Source organism: Ictalurus furcatus, chromosome 17 (genome assembly GCF_023375685.1).
Source record: "Ictalurus furcatus strain D&B chromosome 17, Billie_1.0, whole genome shotgun sequence".
NCBI classification, from domain to species: domain Eukaryota; kingdom Metazoa; phylum Chordata; class Actinopteri; order Siluriformes; family Ictaluridae; genus Ictalurus; species Ictalurus furcatus.
Genome location: NC_071271.1, coordinates 17,149,544 through 17,170,388, shown reverse-complemented (window position 1 = coordinate 17,170,388; position 20,845 = coordinate 17,149,544). Strand labels below are relative to the sequence as shown.

The 20,845-nt window shown below is 39.5% G+C and overlaps 1 protein-coding gene across 2 annotated transcripts in view; it reads right to left on the bottom strand.

Annotated features, from left to right (window-relative positions):
• The window catches only part of arhgap35a (Rho GTPase activating protein 35a), a 72,126-nt gene that overhangs the window by 12,492 nt on the left and 38,789 nt on the right, over positions 1-20,845 (bottom strand). For both annotated transcript variants that reach the window (XM_053646385.1, XM_053646384.1), the window contains 2 exons: positions 13,869-17,985; positions 7,050-7,191 (listed from right to left, as the gene is read on the bottom strand). In XM_053646385.1, coding sequence (XP_053502360.1) covers positions 7,050-7,191; positions 13,869-17,600 — 3,874 coding nt within the window. In that variant the 5' untranslated portion in view covers positions 17,601-17,985. The remainder of the gene's footprint in view (positions 1-7,049; positions 7,192-13,868; positions 17,986-20,845) is intronic.

Genomic DNA, 20,845 nt, shown 5'->3' with positions numbered 1-20,845 from the left:
AGCCCAATTCAGATGTTATAACTACTCATATTCCTCTGTATTTTCATCACTATCCATAACAATTGGTATTTCCTGAAGTTTCAGGAGTAGTTCTCAGATGCTTAACTATTCTAAAAAGTGAGGGAGAGAGAGAGAATGGAGGGGAAAAGACACTGCATCCTGCTTGAAACTGTCGGCCTGTGGACAATACAAGGAAGTCCTCCTTCATATCTCTCTCTCTTTCTCTCTGCGAGTGATTGTCATAATCAAGCACCATTATTCTTGAAATATCAGCGAATGTAAGGTCACACAGAGACAGAAGGAGAAGTCTCTGTGCTCACATAGGGGTCAGAAGCTCACTGTGCCCTTAGCACCACTGATGCACAGCTTCCTGAGCAACACATATAACCCTCAAATCGAGGTCATTTCCTGTGGCCATGTTATGCATATCCTCCTTGAACTATGCACTATACATGGCATTTCAGCAGTATCAGTGAGCAAATGCTGATAAATAAGCAGTGTGTTGGCCCATATCTGGAACACACAAAATCCACAACCTCTTCAGAAGCACACTCAAGCGTACGCCAATTCTTCATATGCAAGAGTGGACTACTTTGCCGCTTCCTTTTGCCACAATGACATCCTGCACTGTAATTCAGCCTACGTCTATGGTCCTGTTCAGTCCTGGTATTAAATCACAAGTAGGTAGCTGAGAGCTGTTTATACCTGGTATTTTCATGTGCAGCAATTGTGTCCTCTGGGATCGGATTTCACAAATAATGTTGCTGACCAGTCAATCCTTCGACATTTTCCTCTTTCCTTCATTACAGAAGGGCATTTCTTTCAGTAGCTGAATCCCAAATTAAAGTCTATTCAATATATAGTGCACTGTATACAGATTCTATAAACACCACTAAATTGTTATACCCTATGCAGTGAACATGTAGCGTGTAAAGAAATTTGGAGCATAGTATAAATGTATATGAGGAGCTACAATTAAACAAGATATACTAATCTAATTATATGCATCTAGACAAGCTGAAGATGGAAGATTACCACTGGTAAATTAAAACAAAAATTTATAATATGATTAGAATTCTCATTATTTTCTTTAGTTACAAATAAACTGTCATGGGGCAGTGGTGGCTGGGGGGGGGGGCGAGGGCACAGTGGTGGCTTGGGGGTTAAGGCTCTGGGTTACTGATCGGTAGGTCGGGGGTTCAAGCCCCAGTTCTGCCAAGCTGCCACTGTTTGGCCCTCAAGCAAGGCCCTTAACCCTTTAAGCTCCAGGGGAGCCATATCATGGCTGACCCCGCGCTCTGACCCCAACGTTCTGGCATGCTGGGATATGCAAAGAAAATAATTTCACTGTGCTGTAATGTATACGTGACTGATAAAGACTCTATCATCATCATCATTATATAAAATGATTCATGTAAACACAGACTAACTCAAATATTAATATAATTAAAACTCTGTATAAATGAGTAATGTCCTATTTTAAGTAGTCCCCAGTGGACACTTTCATACTCTTCCTCAAGTTGTTATTTGGATATCACATTTTTAAGGTAACAGTACATTTGCTTGAGAAAGGTTTTTGGGACTCTATCTTTATGTGCTTGGCTATACGATTTCCTGACCCCATCCAAAACATATTACTAAATACACCTGTACTTACCACTTGCCACTTCTGATCATATCACCTGACATGCACATTAATACAAAGTCTAAGCGGCGTCCAAATGTTATACTCTCTCAGGGTAGCACTCCCATTAGTAACAAGGTCACCATGCTGAAGGAATGGCAAAGCCTGCTGGCCTTTACGTCAGCCTGTATAAAGCATGCCAACACATGATAGAACATGTTGATAGAAAGACAGTAAATAAGATGAACTGAAGGGAAAAGGGAGGAAAAGCGAGAACAAGAAAGGAGTATAAAAAAAAATAATAAAACAGGAAGCTTTAGGAACAATTGGTAGACAAAGCCTTAGTAGTATGAAAGAGAGGGGCACTGATAACCAAAATAAAAGAAGTAAAACTGCAACACAGCTTCTCCTTAACATGTACGTCATATTAGAAGTCATATGTCAGATAAAAAATAAAATAGTATAGTCCAATCTTAGGGTGAAGTAATGTCTCAATACCAGGGTCTGTGCTTACTTTCATAATGAACTAAAAGAGAAACAGTGCTGGTGTGTGTTAAAAACAAACTTAGTCACAATTGTGACTAAGAACATCTGGCTACGAAATCCTGATCATTAAGAAAGGGCAATCAGAGGGGGTAATGTGGTTTGCTTGAATGATATGGAGCAAAACACGGGCCATAGAATTAAATGCACATTAATCATGATCTAATTTGCGTCCTCTTTAATTAGTTAATTGTGAAACATCTGAATTATTTCCTACCATATGGATGATTAAATAAATAAATAAATAAATAATTAAAAAAGTAGAAAGAAAGCTTTAAAAAAAAAAAAAAACAGCTTCACTGAACATCACTGAACTTTTGCTAAGCGTGCTGCAAATTTCCCACACAACAATGCTTTGTTTTTCTACACGCATTCATTCTGAAATGTATTCATTTACAATCACGACAGCCAGAAGGATGTCTGCTTCTGTCACAGTCATGGAAGTGCCATGAACCAATTTAAAATCCCATCTAAATAGCTTGTAGTGATATGAGGAAGATGTGGTAATTAAGAAAGCAAGGAAGTGTATTTAAGCGAGTGCGTCGCTATCACTATTACCAGTGCATCAGAGTGTGGCCGGTTGTAACAGTGGGCTCCACCCAATGACTCCAGCAATGAACTGAGACCGAGATTGGGCTCATTTCTGGCTCTCAGATATTGATCTCTATGGGGAAGCTATTGAGCAGAAAATTACAGCACAAGGCTCAGCATCCCACTACTATTACAGAAACACACACAGAAATACACATACATACACACACGACTACATTGGAGAGAAACAAAACCACTCCATATTTCTTTATGCCCCCTAGTGGTAAAAATGGCTTGTTCCAGTGGGTGGGGTTTACATGTGATTCACAGGCAAAACCACTCAAAATTGAGATTCTCTATTTCCAGTCAGAGATATATAAGGTGATAGCAGACTATAAACTATGCATGCAGCTGACATTTAACCAGAGAGTGTGGCATATCATAATAGTCTATGCGCCAACCACAAAAACACTGTGGAGCAACATTTGTGCATGGCTCGCTATTTACTACTTTATTTTAGATAGTGTTGGACATCTGCCTTCCCAAAGGAACTGCGATCTGTTCCCCCAACACAGAGAATTACACTAAAGGCCCATGTGTGTGCCAGTGAACTCATTACCCATGGACAACCCTAATCCCTGCAAGCTAACCACGCTAAAGCTACTGACCCAAATCATATCTCTGCTGTCTGCACACAAAGATGTGATTAACACATGTCCATCCCAAACCGAACGCTACAGAAACGCAGCATTACTACAGAGCTCAATCCGAGAGGATATATATCACTCAAAATCTCAGAACATCCTACACCATAATAATCAGATCTCACTGTGACTAACCACTGAATTGCTGGTAGTTTCGATCCTTAGCATGTCCATGAAACAGGTTTTCACAGAAAAAGGCTATTTAAAAGAAAGAGACCAACCGCAGGCTGCAGTTCGAGTGACGAAATGGAAGGTGACTGTGAAAGAGGCTCACAACAAAAAACAAATCACAAACATCTGGATACATCATGGCTTGCTATTATCTTGAATTCACACTGGATGCGACACGTATGCAAAACATCTGCATAGTGCAAGTGACTGTTCATCCATTTTGCACCAGCATTCTGTACTGCACGTTGGGCCAGCTGTAATTACCATACAGTTTAACAGTACATGAGATAGTGGGACTGAACAAACAGCATATTTATGTTTCTTGAGTATTTGAGATTTAAATAAAGCTTTCACTTGACCCAAGTGCACAGGTTAAAAAAAAAAAAGAAAAAAAGAAAAAAAAGAAAGGTGATTTGCACAGAGGTATAATAATAATAATAATAATAATGATGACTATTTCCACCTATCCTGTAGTTTGATTAAGTCATCGATCTGGAAGCATGAGACTTGTTATCAAACCTGGTTACTATTTTACACAACGTAATAGTCAGCCTAATATTACTCAGCATGCTAATGATTTTCACTACTGGTTTATACAATAAAATAGTCAGCCAAATGTTAATTAGGCTGTTGGCAACTTAGCTACTGGTTTACACAATAGAATAGCTAGCCTAAGGTTAGATAGCATGCTAATGGCCTTTGCAACAGGTTTACAAAATATAATGTTAGCCGTCTCACTAGTGCTTGGTTTTAATTAGACTGTATAATGCTTAAACTAAGACTAGCTAGTTTGTTAGCAAATACTGATAGCTACTAAAGCCAAATAGCTACTGCTAGCAGCATTAGCACAGTGCTCTGCTTTGGTAGTTGGTAACTTAGTTAATGCTGTTAAACAAAGGATTTGCGAATGTTAGTCATGTACACTTCTATATATTGAAAAATAGCTATACTGTGTGGTCAATGCTATTGTCACCCAGGTGCAAAGAGACTGAAATGAAAGGAGGAAAAAAAAATAAAAGTAGTAATCAGCTGCATGATGAATATCATATCCAATGGAAATGGTCTCAATTGAATGTTAAAATGGAAAGGCATTTGTTCTGTGATATGCCACATGACAAAAAAAAGCACTGTGTGAACTAGCCTTCAGTCTCTCAAGTAAGACTTCCAGTCCCTTTATTTTGCTCTGAAAAAGCTTATTGTTGTCAGAATGTTAAAAAAATTTCCTAAGGGACTGATAAAACCGGGGCACAGAAGTGCGTACACATGGAGGTACGGACAGCCAATGACATTGTAACTGGCACAGCTCTGAATATAAAGTGCCCTCGACTAATATCGGCACCCTTTGTAAATATGAGCAAAGGCAGCTCTGAAAAATTGTTTTTATTGTTTAACCTTTTGATTCACAAAAATACTTTGCTCTCATGGATAATCAGTCAATTGCAAACACAACACAGGTTTATCAAAAAATAAGAAAAATTGTTAAATATAAGTGTACAACAATTATTGGCACCCCTATGAATTCACATGAGGAAAAACATATTTGAAGTATATTCCCCATTGACATTTAACAAATTTTTAGTACACCTAGATGACTAGGAACAGGAAATTGTTCAATCATGACTTCCTGTTTCACAGGGGTATAAATATGACATAACACATAGGCCAAATTCCCTTCATCATTCGTAGCAATAAGTAAGACCAAGGAATATAGCTGTGATCTGCGGCAAAAGGTTGTTGAGCTTCACAAAATGGGAAGTGGATATAAGAAAACAGCACAACCATTGGAAATGTCCATTTTCACCATTAGGGTAATAATTAAGAAGTTCCAGTCAACTGGAAATGTTATGAATCTACCTGGAATTGGACGTGTGTCTATATCGTCTCAACGCACTGTGAAGAGGATGGTTCGAGTGGCCAAAAAATCTCCAAGGATCGCAGCTGGAGAATTGCAGAAGTTAGTTGAATCTTATGGTCAGAAAGTCTCCTAAACTACAATCTGAAGTCACCATCACCATAAGTTGTTTGGAATGGTTTCAAGAAAAAAGCCTCTACTCTCATCCAAAAACAAACTCAAGCATCTTCAGTTTGCCAGACACTACTGGAACTTCAAATGGGATCGGGTTCTATGGTCAGATGAAAGCAAAATAGAGTTTTTTGGCAATAAACACAAGAAGAGGTTTTGGCGCACACAGAGAGGTAGCCATATGGAAAAGTACCTCATGCCCACGGTTAAATATGGAGGTGACTCTTTAATGTTTTGGGGCTGTTTTTCTGCCAGAGGACCTGGACATTTTGTTAGGATACATGGGATCATGGACTATCAAATATCAACAGAAATTAAATGAAAACCTGACTGCCTCTGTCAGAAAGCTTAAAATGGGCCATGGTTAGATCTTCCAGCAGGACAATAATCCAAAATATACATCAAAATCAACACAAAAAAACCATGGCCATCCCAGTCCCCTGACTTGAAACCCATAGAAAACCTGTGGGGTGAACTGAAGAGGAGAGTCCACGAGCATGGACCTCGAAATTTGAAGGATTTGGAGAAATACTATATGGAGGAATGGTCTGAGATCCCTTGCCATGTATTCTCCAACTTCATCGGGCATTATAGGAGATAAACCTGTGTTTTGTTTGCAATTGTTTCATATCCAAGGGAGCAGAGTATTTTTGTGATTATTTTTTAACAAAAGATCAAAAGGTTAAACAATGAAGACCATTTTTCACACCCTTCATTGCTCATATTCACCAAAGGGTGCCAATATTACTGGAGGGCACTGTACATCACACAATGCAAAAAGAGAGCGTCTGAGGCTGACTGACCTAACTGAAGACATTGGCAGTGTGAGAAACAGACTCACAAATTAATGTGTCAATAAACCATGAAAGAAAGAAAAAATGAAAAAGACATGGAAAAAGAAATATATAGGTTAAGACATGAAAGGCTAACATGACATAACAGACAGGAAGAAAAATAGCTATAAACAGGTGAATGGAAAGTCAAAATCACTCCAATGAGAAACCTGACTCTGAGAGAAAGGGGAGGAGGAAATGAAATTATATGCAAACATTGTTATCCATAGAGTAATGGTCCAGCAAGTACTGTATCCTCATCTCCATCATCGTGTCTGAATGGAGTTTCAACACCATCTACTGTGTCACACTGCCTCACTAACCTTGGCAGCCTTTACCTAATCAGCAAAGTGCTAATCTCTGATATACCCTTTCATGCCTACTTGGACAAGATGCAGCTGTTCATAAATCAACACCTTGAGACATTTCTTAGAAGTTTGGAACATTTTAATGTATGATGATAAATAAACTCTGGATAACATGCTCAGCTGAGCAAAGACGGGGAAAGCCTCCTCTTTCTTACAAGCTCCATCTTTGCGGTGTAATCTTCGTGCTGTCAGTATGAGTAATGTGATTGAGCCTGCTGTTTGTGGTTGCAGTTAGGGATAAAGGGGGCTCACCAGTAGCTTCAATGTAACGGATGCACTTCTCAATGAACAGCGGGATGGGACGCTCAGCTGTGACCACGTTGACCAATGGCACACCAAAGTAGTTACTCTCCAGTTGTTTAGAAATGGACTGGCGAGGCTTTGGCCTTGTTTTCTGCAAAAAATAAAAGAGGGAGAAATGTCTTTGACTGAAATAGTGTCCAGCCTATGAGCAGAAAGATATTCATGACACAACACTAGCCAAAAGATAAATATTAATGGATACAAAAAGTACATCTGCGATATGACCAGAATTCACCTTTCTTAGTTGCACCCAACTTGTCATGCATTAGAGGAGATCAACTACCACTATATACAAGTGCATACTAGAAACTTAACACTAGCTGCGTTTACATGGACAACAATAATCCACTCTTAATTCGATTAAGACCATACTTTGATTAAGAAACTACCATGTAAACAGCAATTTTTACTTACCTTAATCTAATTAAGGTCATAATCGAATTAAGCTCTAATCGAATTAAGACAGGTGGAGTACTCCTGTTTTAGTCGCATTATGGACGTGTATTACAGACATGTAAACACCTTAATCACATTATGAACATCGTGTGAGTTTTCACCGCATTTTACGACAGGACACGATCACACACGGCAGTTTTACGTTTTACGGCGAGCAAGAGAGTTCAGCCGCGTCCCAAACCGCATACTTGCCTACTATAGGCCTGTAGTGGGGAAAAATACATGTATCTCGGCTACTATACAGACGGTAATTACGCGGTTTGAGACACAGACCACAGCTTCAAGCAGTTGTCTATTAGCACGAATAGCATGACAAATAATTAACTGCACTTAAAGCGTTCGTAAAAAAAATTCAATAAAAACACCCAAAACTGTATACGGTACCATAACGAAGACGAACTGTATGTTGATACGTGAAATTCTGAAGGGACGTTGGACAGCGTGGCGCGGTGATGTAATGAGGCGGGTTGTTAATCTAATTATGTTCTAAAACATGTAAAACGGGTACACGACAGGAGTATTCTAAAAGCGACTCATTTAAACACCTTATTCACATTATTATCTTAATCAGAGTAAGGTCAATAATTAGATTACTGCTGTCCATGTAAACGTAGTCACTGTTAACTCAACATGGACTTCTACCAATTTAGCAGCAAATTACAGCTGGGAGGGATGTACATCAATATAGTATTGATCCACCAAAGTAGTTTTTCAATTTTCTATATAATATCAATTTCAGAGCTCTGAGAATTGGTTGATACCTGATACTGATTTAATATTGACATTTTCTTAGCATACAAGCTCACTATAAATGCGTATTGAAATATTATATATTTATATACACACACAAAAAAATTGTGATCAATTAACAATATACATCACATCTGATCAAGTGTTTCAGGTCAATATTGTCTCCAATACCAAGACTCATTACCAGACTAGCAAACAGATAGAATTATAAATATTTTAGCCAACTAAGGGTAATAATGTATAGACGGAATCATTAGAGAAAGACCTAGAAAATTGGGAACACTACATAAAAGCACTATTAGAGAAAAGTGAATTAATGAGAAATAATTTTGTATAATGCTCATCGCTTTGCGACACCAATCAAATTCCATCACAGACAGACAGACACACACACACACACACACACACACACACACACACACCGTTATCTCACAGAACAATAAACTAACCATGTTACCTCTAAACCAAACATGTTACGATAAAAATGCCTTTACAAAACGATTTCTCAACAATCTAATCTCTAATGTATATAATTTGTACCCTGCCTATGACAATACGTTGTAGGAATGAACGAGTGCACCGGAAATTCTCCACCATGTTGTTGGACACTACTAAATACCACGAGAACAGTGCACTTTACAGTAAATCGGGCATCATTTTGGAAACAGTGATACTGATACAGTGTCTGGACAACACATGTTAACATCCATAGCTATAGTCAGTTAGCATTGTGTAAATTCAACATTTGAGGTTCTGCAGAGAAATGCACTGAATGTCCAGTTCTCCCTCCGTCCTCTGAACACTCTGCAGTGGAGTGTCACGGTGTGTCTGCAGCACTGTCAGTCAAAGGGACAGAGGAGGACAGAGAACACGAGAGCCTGATGCTTATCAGGCCAGAACCTGCATTAACAGTCTTTGCTGCATATCTTCTGCTCAACAACTGTGCCATGAACTGAGAACAGCCGACCCATACATCAGTGATTAGGACTGTTAATCCATTTTCATATGCACCATCAAAGAGCACTCTATGCACTCTGTTTCCTCTAGTGGTCTATGAAGTCAGTCCATCTCACGGTCTCATTTTAAGAGAACAGTAAAATAACTAGTGCAACTCCAAGCCATTATAAGAGGGGTCATCTACTTGAGGACCCAGGAAAATATTTCAGCAGACTGAACCCTCAGTTCTGAATACAGAAAATACTCTAGCAGTTGATAATCATTTTTTTCGGAGGTGTGGGGGAGAAAAAGAACGGAAAAAAACCCCAGCCCCAGTTCAGCAACTCTTTTTCGTTGTTGCAGCTTATCCAATCACATGCATTGTTGTACATTATTAAGCTGAAGGCAGCTCATCTAACTAGAGACTAGCTGCAGGGCAAAAGATATTAGTTCAGAAAGGGGAGAGTTTTCACAGTTTTTTCATGTTATTTACCCTCTCAGGTCTGATTATCAAGCTGACAAAAACAGAATTAAAAATTAATGGACATAGCAATGTGTTTATTCTCTGCTGTGTAAATGTCAAAATGGAATGCGTCTCGTCTGTGGTGCTGGTCAAAACAACCACTATAAATCTTATTTACAGCCATAAAATAAGCACTAACGGTTACGCACGAAAAAGTAAAATGTTGTCACCATTCAGTCAACTTAGTCAGTCCCTCCAGGATTTTGCGATTTCAGAAATGAATGCAAAATCAGGGTAACTCTGCAATATTCGCAGGAGCTTGCAATTTGCAGATTTTTCCCACAGGTTTGGGCCAAGACATGTCATATGATGTCATCACAATGCGCATTCAGCACCCCCCCCCCAACCCCCTGGTTTCATGTGTGTCAAACATGAGTACAGCAAAAAAGTCTCAATTACCAACAAACATCACTGCAAAAGAACATGCAAAAACAATTTCGTGCAATTGCATCACAATTTTATTTATTTTTTTAAATTGCAGCATTTTTGGCTGCAACAATCATTAAAAAACCTCAGTCAAATCCTATATGGACTGCTTAACTTTGAATCTGAACCATTTTAAGCAATACATTTTTATGTACCTAGACCATCACAGATTTAAGTTGAATAAACCTGCCTCACTGTTGTAATTCTGACTCACTGGGAGTATTGCTGGCATCATGATATAATGTAAAAATAAGGGCTGCAAAATTAATTGCGTTTTTATGGTTATCGTGATGTGTGGAGGGCGATTATTTATTTATATTTATACAAGTAGCAGTGCACTGTGGTGACTCGCACTGTTGACATGTTTGTGTGTGCACGCATGTAGACGAGTTCATTATGGTAAAATCGCAGAGTTAAATACACACACGCACACACACACACACACACACACACACAAACACACGCTATTATTTGCTATTAGACTATAAAAAGATGAGGTCAAATGCTGAAAAGATTATGAGCAACCATCATGTGTATGAGGAAGAATACTGAATCTCAGGGGCAAGTCTGTAATTTGCTTTTAAAGGTGAAAATCTCTGTTACAATTAAATAATTAACTTAAGCAAATAAGTCAAATAAATTGTATGAGTAGTAGTACGAGTATGGAGAGTACATTTTGCTCTTACTTGAGTCAATATGTACATAGCCTATATAAAATGTACTTCAGCCATGTTAACATTCAGCTCTTTTTCCACGACTGTTTTTCTGTGGCTGAATCTCAAATGTAGTGTAGCTACGTAGGATGTTCAACACCATTATTTTATACCCTAGCATGTAAATGTTAAAATGCAAAACGTTTGGGATTTGCCTAACTACACTGTTATTTAAATAATAAAAAGACCACTCTGTGAAACCTGTTGGTGCCTTGATGACGTTTTTATTATACACTTTGCACTGTAATTTTGCTTTCTGCTTTAAAAAGATAAATGTTAGCATTCATTTTCAGGATTTGCATCACATCCACATGTGTAAGACACATTAAAATAGTTTAGTCTTAATTTCTCACATATCACATCCTCATTGTGATATCCAACAACTAAGCATATGGTTTTTATTGTCCATATTGTGTAGCCCTAGTAAAAAGTGTGTTTACAGAAAACAAATATCGAACTCGATGTTACAAGATCATGAAAATCACGCAGATATTCAAATCTGGCACATTCCAAAAATTTGAATACATTTCTGCAGGGGTGAGAAAGTTCACTTTTTAAGGTCTCTCAGCTGCAGCCATACTAATGGGGAATTAGTGTGGAACAAGGAGATGCAGGAATTTAAAACATTCCCCTGGCTGGGTGAGGAGATTTTAAAGGGAGCGAGAGAAAAGCAAACATTTCCGGCCTATCAGGAGGGAGATTAAAGGGGGGGGGGGGGGTTGAGTGAGCGAGCAAGCGAGCAAGAGCGAGTGTGTGTGTGTGTGTGTGTGTGTGTGTGTGTGTGTGTGTGTGTATATAATGACAACCCAATACAGGAAAGGGCTTAAGGGGATGGCTGAATAGTTTAACCCAGTACAGCTCTCCTTAAGGCTACTGGCCTTTTTTCCATAGGGTATTGATGCAACAAACACGATTTAAACAGTGGCTCAATTATAACCCCACTGAAGCAGAATCGAGGAGGAACTGGACATTACACTGTTCTTGGCCCTCTTGTTATCACCAAGGCTCACAGCTATATGAATCATTGCCATTTCTTTTGGAAAACACAAAAGATATGACTGCAACAACATACACATTATACTTGTAACCGAATTCCATCATATCCCAGATGAATGGAGGGCACGTCGTGTCACAGCTGTTTCAAATGATCTCGAAAAATAAAATCTGCTTCGAGCGTCAATAACCATTTTTGAGTTTTGTATACAAATTCAATTGATTCTTATTCAAATCACTTCACTCTTCCTCCTCATTTCATTCAACTGATCTCCTCAGGCAACCTGAAGCATTGTCAGAGTAACAACTACAACACAAAACCAGGGCTAGTCATACAATGCTCACCACACTAACAAAACTTCAAGCCAAGCCTAGAGAGAGGCTTGACTGGGCTGGACACAGGCACAAAGTCTGTCAAACCAGTTCTAGCATTCAAATGTGTTCCACCTTAGGGACATTTAAAATGGCAGTTGGTTTGCTAACGTAAATTTGGAGGGAAAACCATCAGGCTACCGCTCCAGGTTTGTAATTTGTGATTAGAACATGGGTCAAAGCTTCGCCTTAATCCAGGATAAAAGCAACACAGTTTTGTGTGTGTGCGCGCAAGAGAGAGAGAGAGAGAGAGAGAGAGAGAGAGAGAGAGAGAGAGAGAGAGAGAGAGAGAGAGAGGCTTGCGTTTTAGGGGTGTAACAATACAGGCTTCACAATTTGATTCAATTCTATTTAGAACATTTGAATGAAGAAAATTATGAATGAAATCATAAACAATGCAAAACTACATACATTTATGTCTGTTTAAAGTGTACCATTGCTTTAACTGTTATAACCATTGGGCTATCTGTCACTTCACAAGTGAAGATGATTACTGGAAATGGTGCAGGCTCTCGATGAAAGAAGGCAATCATGTGACCAGCACGCACTCTATATATTATAACTCTGAGATGTCCAGATTGAGACCATTCATGTTCAAACAGTGCAATTTTATTAAATGCATAATTAATAAAATGCTAATATTGCACATTGCCTATGTTTTTGCACTGCGATGTCTCACTACACCCATACTGCTTTTAGTAAAATAAATATGAAAAATAATAATAATTTTAAAAATGTATTCATTAAAAGAGTTTGGTATTGTTGGTCATGCTGGCAGAGCTGCATTTGAAAAGCAGAGTTCAGTAGAGTGACCCAAACAGCTAGATGTCATCATGATTATTTTTTTAAACAATTTTTAAGACAACAAAGTTTTAGGAATAATGATACATGTTAAAGATATGCAGCTTTGCCCAGCATTTTTCAGGGCAGATCCCTATTTTATAAACATGACTCATGATTATTCAGGCAGAGTACTTTAATGCATAAAGTAAATATAAGCCACTATAATATGAATAAGTGTTCATGTCATAGACTAGGAAATTAACAAAGGGAAATTAATTTTTATCACTAGACTGTTAACAGAAATGTTTAATATTAAAACCTGAGACACTAAATCTACTTATATTTTTGTTAATTTCGCTATGAGGCTATGCAACCTGAAACTGCAAACTGTAACTTTCTGTATAAGGTAATGAGTAAGGATAATGCCTTTTAATTCAAATATAATGCTAGCATTAGTGCACTCAAAGCCAATATCCAGATTCCTGAGGGGAAGGGGAAAGCATTTAACCTCGTCTTTACTTTCATGTAAACTCATAGTAGAAATGTGTCTCGACTCAAGCTTAGGCTAATGAGAACATATGGAACAAAGTAACTGATTATGTTGGGTATTATATGATACAATTTCCATTTCAAAGCTACAAATTGATTTCACCAATGTTCAGAAAAATACCTGGCTTAATACAAGCTGCTGCAGTGTACAGCTTCATCAAAACAAAAGGAAACATGGAATGTTCTTCTCATAATGGCAAACATTAAAGAGCAGAACTCATTTATTCAATCATAAAAAAAACTCCACATATGCAGGTTGAAACTTACTTTGCCAGGTCTGCGCAGACTCCTCAAAATTTTGTTTCTCTTAGGGTCCTCACATTCTTCATTCAGAGAATTGTCCCCTTTCTGTATCCCCATCTCGTCCTCTTTGGTTTTGGGTGGACCTCCAAGCTCATCGTCACTGCCAATGAAACTTGTGCGGAAATTACTGAACTTGCCCAGTCGCTTAGAGCGATCACGGTATAATCGTGGCTTAATTCCAACAGTAGACAAATTGCGCCTGCGCTCTAGTGAACTGTTGTCTGCCTCACTGTCTGAGCCATTTCCCCCACCATTAGAATGACTCTTATTTGCATTGCGAATGGTAATGATTTTACCCTGGGTGCTATCGTGTGGGACTGAGTAAATGTTTTCCTCTTCTGTGGGGCGGGGCTTAGGCACAGCGTCCACTGGCTCAGAATAATCAGAAGGATCATATCCACCATCACTGCTTGGTGGCCATGTGACTGAAGGTAATGAACGTCTGTTACCTCCATGGTCCATGTAGGAGCCAAGACTAACTTTCCCAAATGTAACTGTAGGCTTGGGTCGCACCTGTGGTGGAACTTTGTTGTTAAGCTTGCTTTCAAAGGTGCTGATTTCAGAAATGACACTGAAGGTGTCGCTACTTTCCAGGTCAGAAAACTTAAAGCCATGAGTCAAAGTGCTATCATCTCTATACATGGGGCAAGGTGGTGAGGGCTCGACATCATCTTCAGAGTCCAGCATGGGGACACTTGGTGACCCGCAACGAGGCGAATGGACACTCTCATTGGTACTGCAGGCCTCTGCTACATTGTCATACATATGTGTGGCCTCTACAATGGTCCTTTTTTCAACTACCTCCTTTAAAAAGGGCTGGAAGAGATCTATTCGATGCAAACCACCCACTACCCCACCAGGTCCACAGACAACAGAACTGAAACGGCCCTCAATTTCATGAGCCAACTCCTCCCCTTCGACCAGTTGATCACGGGCTACCTCCGATTCTGTTAGCTCTGCTTGAGTCTCCCCAACTGCCAGCAGCTGCACAGGAATAATGTCTTGCACTTCACAAAGGAAGGCGCAAAGTGTTTCTAGGGACGCCTTGCGTTTTGCCGAGTATACTGCAATGTATCCGTGCACTAAACGGCTCTTGCGTAAAGAAAAAGTAGAATGATATGATAGCACAGCTAGGTCAATGGTTTGCCTTTGGCTACCAATAGTAAGGTCTAACAACACTGATGTGCCACTAGATAGGTTGGCAGAAGGTCTACAGTGCTGAGAATGTAAAAATGGTGATAAAAGTTGGTCTACATCATAAGTATCTCCACACATGATGCACATAACAACATGTAAATCAGCCTCTGAAGTTTGTTGAGCATGAGAGTCTCTAAAACGGGCACGTGGAGCCGGTAAAGGAGGGGAGCTACTTCCAAGACTGCCAAGAGGTCTCTGTACATCCAAGAGGCTTTTTAGGACTTGGTTGATCTGCTTTTCATTTAGATTGCGTGCATAGCCTGCACCTGGGGAAGCAGGATCCAAGTAAGCGCACTGCAGTTTCCCAGCAACCTGCTGCCCTTGTATTATTAAACTTTGGGCAGTTTCTCCCCCAATATCCCCAATTGATCCAACTCCTCTCTTGGTGACCAATAGGAGTGACATGGGGAGCAGTGCTAAGCTGTTATCCCTTCGTCCAATGGTTGATTCTCGAAGTTTCTCAATGCTTTCAACAACATAGGACAGCGATTCTTTAGAGTTGTAGAGACACAGGCATCCGTGTGGAGTAAAAGTAGGTGTGTGAAAAGAGTTAACTGGTAAACGTACATTGCCTTCTATAGGCCGCAGAGCCAGCTCATATGTCTTTCCATCCAGTGTATATCGGTCATCACTGGTACACATTGCTCTGATCTCATTGGCTAACTCCCTTGCAAGTCCATCTTTTCCAAGGATTACAAGATTAATCCTATCTACTTTTCCCTCACCATACTGGGACTTCAAAGTGCCATCAAATGCATACCGAGTAGGAAATCTTGTGGCCAAGATTTGCTCAATCTTGCTGTCCACACAGTAAGGACTATTAGGACAGGTCTCTTTTGTTGGGTGGTAGACAAAATGTATATGCTTGAGAACTAGTGCATCCCTCTCTGCTTGAAGTTTTTGAAGGGCCTTAAATCTCTGTTCCTCTCCAAGAACCTCTTGAATGGCACCCATTTTTTCTTTACTGGGTTTAGCATCCACCTCAAGCTCATAGAACAGCTCAGAGTACTCCAGCAAAAGCTCCTGGAAGTCCTCCTTGGCTTGGTCAATAATCTCCTTCTGATGCTTGTTGTACATATCCAGATACTCTGGTTCCTCCAGCCACTGGTAAAACTCCTCATTCATTATAAAGCTGCGGGCCTCCTCCCAAGGCTTGCCAGGAGTGACAAATGGTGATGCAACCAGTTTCTCTTTGAATTCTCGACGCATTTCTGCTCGTTTTCTCTCATTCCTCAGGTGCTCTAAATGACTTTCATAAATGACTTCTGCAGCTGGGGTTTCCAAAAGATCCTGGGGTATTCGCTCATCTTCCATGTTATCTATATGTGGAGTAGTTTCCCATGGTGTGTCATCTAATATAACAAACCACTGTGAGAACCCACGCTTTGTCTCCAGAACCTTCTGTACCCCTGACCAGCTCAAGTGGTCAATCTCGTCTAAATCTGGTACCAAAGTACACAGAGCCTGTGGAAGTGTACTTAGATAAATCCTGCGCCGTTTTTCTATGTGGTCCTGTTTGAGCCTGTGCACATGTTGTTGAAATAATTTCTTGGCTTTGGAAGTACCCTCAAGGAAGACGTAGTCTTTGTATTCAGGGGAAGTTTGCATTCTACGGTTGATGTTGGGCCATGTTTCATTGTGGTTCTTCACAATGCAACTGACAAGCCACTCATAGCGGTCCTTAGCAGATGCTATCTGCTGACTCTGCTGCTTCAGAGCCTCAAAGTAGGGGATGATCTTCGGTTTTCCTCGACTCTTATCTATCAGCTGCACTAGGGTGAGGAAGGCAAGGTCAACATTCACATTAGAGCGTGCTGAAGTCTCAACTACCTGCAAATTTTTCTTGGCTAGAGCAAAGGTGTGAGAGTCCTTAATATATCGCTCAACTCCCTCATCACACTTGGTCAAGACAAGTACAACTGGTTTCTTAGTCTTTGCTAACTGGTTGTACAAGTTGGAAACAAACTTCATCTGGTCATCAAAATTACGGTTCATTCCCCTGCTTACATCAACACAGAGAAGGAACCCATCTACAAGAAGCTTTCCTTCAGGCATTTGTTTTTGCTCAAAGTCCTGTTCAAGACCCAGCTGATCGGTACAGAAATACATCAGCTTTTCAGCAGAGGCCAGTTTGGTCGAAGCTGCCCTCTTAATGTAAGGCTGAAGTGCAGTGCTTCGATGTGGCTGAAACGTTTGGTCATCAATGAACTCCGTCTGCTCCACCACATGCATTCGGCATTCAGGTCCCTCCTCCAATGGTCGTGATGCCTCACCCCAGAACAAAAAGTGGTCATTGTTTACCACTCGACCACCAAAGTCACTAGTGCTCAGAACCGAGGTGTGGTCCAAATAAAAATCATCAGCGCTGGGGCGTACAAAGCGATTACAAAGACAGGATTTTCCTACCCCACACTGCCCTTTCTCTTTCTCAGTCCCGGACAAACCTACTACAACCAAGTTGTAGGTTGGTGCCCGAGCATCATGTTTTTTTGCCATCATTATCGTTTGAAGCCACTCATCTTGCCATTCCCAGAAGCTCTAGTTGGAAAGCTACTGGGTTGCTATTCCATCCAAGCACATCCAGGACTTAAAAAGGTCCTCAACTTCCTAATTTTTGAGGATGGGGAGTGTGTATTCAATACTCTTAGAGGCCAAATCTTAAATACAGAGTCATTTGTGCACTTAGCAGAAACACCTCAAAATGCAGAATCTTTGTAGGGCAACAATGCAAAGGGTCTGTAGGTGGTTGGCAATTTGGGAGGAAGGATAAGGTCTGATGTGAATTTAGAAAGGTGTGATAGCGGCAGAACCATCCCAGCCCATCTCTTCTCAAAAGTTCCGTAACACAAACAAAGTCTTGGGTTTGTCCACCTGGAATATATTCCTGGAAGAAAGAAGAAGAAGAAAAAGTATGAGTAAATTTTCATCATGCTGTCTTGTTTTGTATGATAGTGCTGCTATTAACCCAGAAGGTTCTTGCCATAATCATAAAAACAAAAATGAAATGAAGAATACTAAAAACATTGAATTGATGCAAGTGTGTAAAAGATAATTAAAAGACATAGTCATGGCTGTTGTGAGGAAATTTGTTATAGGCTTTGAATGGTCTGTGTATAGAGTGCATACACACATACACTGATGAAAGCTTTCATAAGCACTTTAGAACTAGTTGTTAATTAAGCGAGGGAAGCCAAATGGCTTTTCAAAAGGCAGCACTGAACACTGGATGCTTTACAGCATCTGAACTCAAGAATTCATTTTCAGTAAATTCTAACAAATGAAAAAGTAACAGCATACATCATATGTGCACCAAACTATCTGCAAAACTAAGAATGTAGTGTTATGAAATTAAAACTATGTTTAAATTTAAGGAAACATACAGTGCCCTCCAGTAATATTGGCACCCTTGGTAAATGTGAGCAAAGAAGGCTGTGAAAAATTGTCTTTATTGTTTAACCTTTTCATCTTTTGTTAAAAAAAAAAAATATATATATATATATATATAGTGCAACAATTATTAGCACCCACTTCCCATTTAGTCAATACTTTGTGCTACCTCCCTTTGCTGAGCTCTGAGCGTCCTATAATGCCTGAGGTTGGAGAATACATTGCAAGGGATCCAAGACGATTCCCCCATACAGAATCTCTCCAAATCCTTCATATTTCAAGGTCCAAGCTGGTGGACTCTCCTCTTCAGTTCACCCAACAGGTTTTCAATGGGTTTCAAGTCAGGGGACTGTGGCAGGATGGCCATGGCAGGACCTTGATTTTGAGGTCAGTAAACCATTTTTGCATTGATTTTGATGCATGTTGTGGATCATTGTCCGGCTGGAAGTTCCAACCACGGCCCATTTTAAGCCAATTTTTCACACCCTTCTTTGCTCATATTTGTCAAAGGCACCAATATTAGTGGAGGACACTGTATTTTCTGAAACCACTAGCAACAGTATGTGTTTAAGATAATGCAGTTGAATTTGAGCTCTCTACAAAAATTAGAAGGATAGATAGGGAAAAAAATACGTAAATGTAGGTAAATGTCATTAAAATATTCCAACCCAATTCTTTTCTTAAACAGAGTCCTTTACAACAATCCTAATGTGTATTTCTACCATCTGATGGGATAAATGGAAAAGGTTCACCACAGACATCAGCAATGGCGACAAGTTGATCATTTCTCTTCTAAGTAAACAACAAATGAAAATATGGTACAATACGGTACACAACCAATTCTTAACAAAAGGAGGCAGTACCTGATCAGATAAGTTATAGAGTTACAGAATAAAAATAGAATAACAAAACCTGTGCTGTGAACATCAGAATGACTGTGGGGAAGTTCAAAGTGCTACTGAGCTTGCAGCACCATCTCTAAAAATACAACAGACAAATTACCAGGAACCAACCAACTCTGAGCAGCAACTGGTTGTATGTTTAGCCTATGTATAAACTTTTCTTATTGTCTACTGAGTTTAATTTAAATTATGTGGCACCATAATTTCACTGGAATTTCCACTAAAACACCGTTTGCCAGTTTTGGTCCAGCTCAGCACTAATACAGTTTGCTTGGAGTTAATATTTTTGTAGTTCTTATGTTGTTTATGATACACTTCTTTGTGATACAAGATACAAGAGTTACTTACTGCTGACAGTCATCACATGAGCTTTCCATGACATAAGTCTAAATCTCAAAATCAAGAGAGTTATGAAATATGAAAAACCCCATTGTTGTAGCACAGCTTTACAGATGTGCAGGTGTTCGTATAGATTAGGGCTGGGCGATAAAACGATATTGATATTTATTGTGATTAAAAAAAACCACGATATCGATGATAAGCTTTTGAGTAGTTATCAAAATTTAACCTATATTCTACCTTTAGACAAACATCAGCGGAACCTTTCTTCAGCGTCATCATGCACCAGACAGACTGCTTTTGCGGGTGAACCGCCTTCTCGTTTATTGCATCTTATCAAAGTAAACAGATTCCGCGGTTCTCCCACGAGCAGGCACTCGGTCGGAGCCCCCCCCCCCCAGGTTGCATATAAACCCGTGTTGCCTATTTTCCCCCCACACGAGTGGACATGATATTCTGCATAAGTTAACGTGGTTCCAGAGCGCCTTTATACCATAACCTTCCTCCCTTCTAACTTTAGCTTTACTAATAGTTAGCTTGTTACGAGCCTTTCATAATAAACAAAGAGATTATTTGTTCAAATTGCATGAAAATTATTCAGGAGATGTCATAGATGACAAGGAAAGACAAGAAAAATTACTACAGTAATAGATAGTCATGTCTTTCTCACTTCAAGTCAAAGATAAAAATGGACCACTCAAGCTTTTCTAAATTTTCTCTCCCCTGAACTTCAATACAGTATCATTCCTCTTAGCTTCTTAGATATCTGAATGTAAATATATCTGAAAACATATTCACATACTAGACTGCTCTTATTAAGCTTTAAAACGTTGATCTTATCTTTTAATAGTCAGATCCAACTGCACTCGATTAACTCTTTTTAAAAAAAAACAAAAAAAAACAAACACACTTTTTTGGTACACTTCAAACCCCATTGCTTTGACAGTCTCTGGGCCCACAGTGCAGTTCTGAAGAGACTGTCCTGACTGTTTAAGATTGATCTTTCTTTTTAAAAGAACTATGGCTGGCAACTTGGAAATTCCAAAAAAAAATGTGCAATGTACAAATGTAAATGTACACCATGATAAAGATCGATATCAGCTCTAGCATAGATCC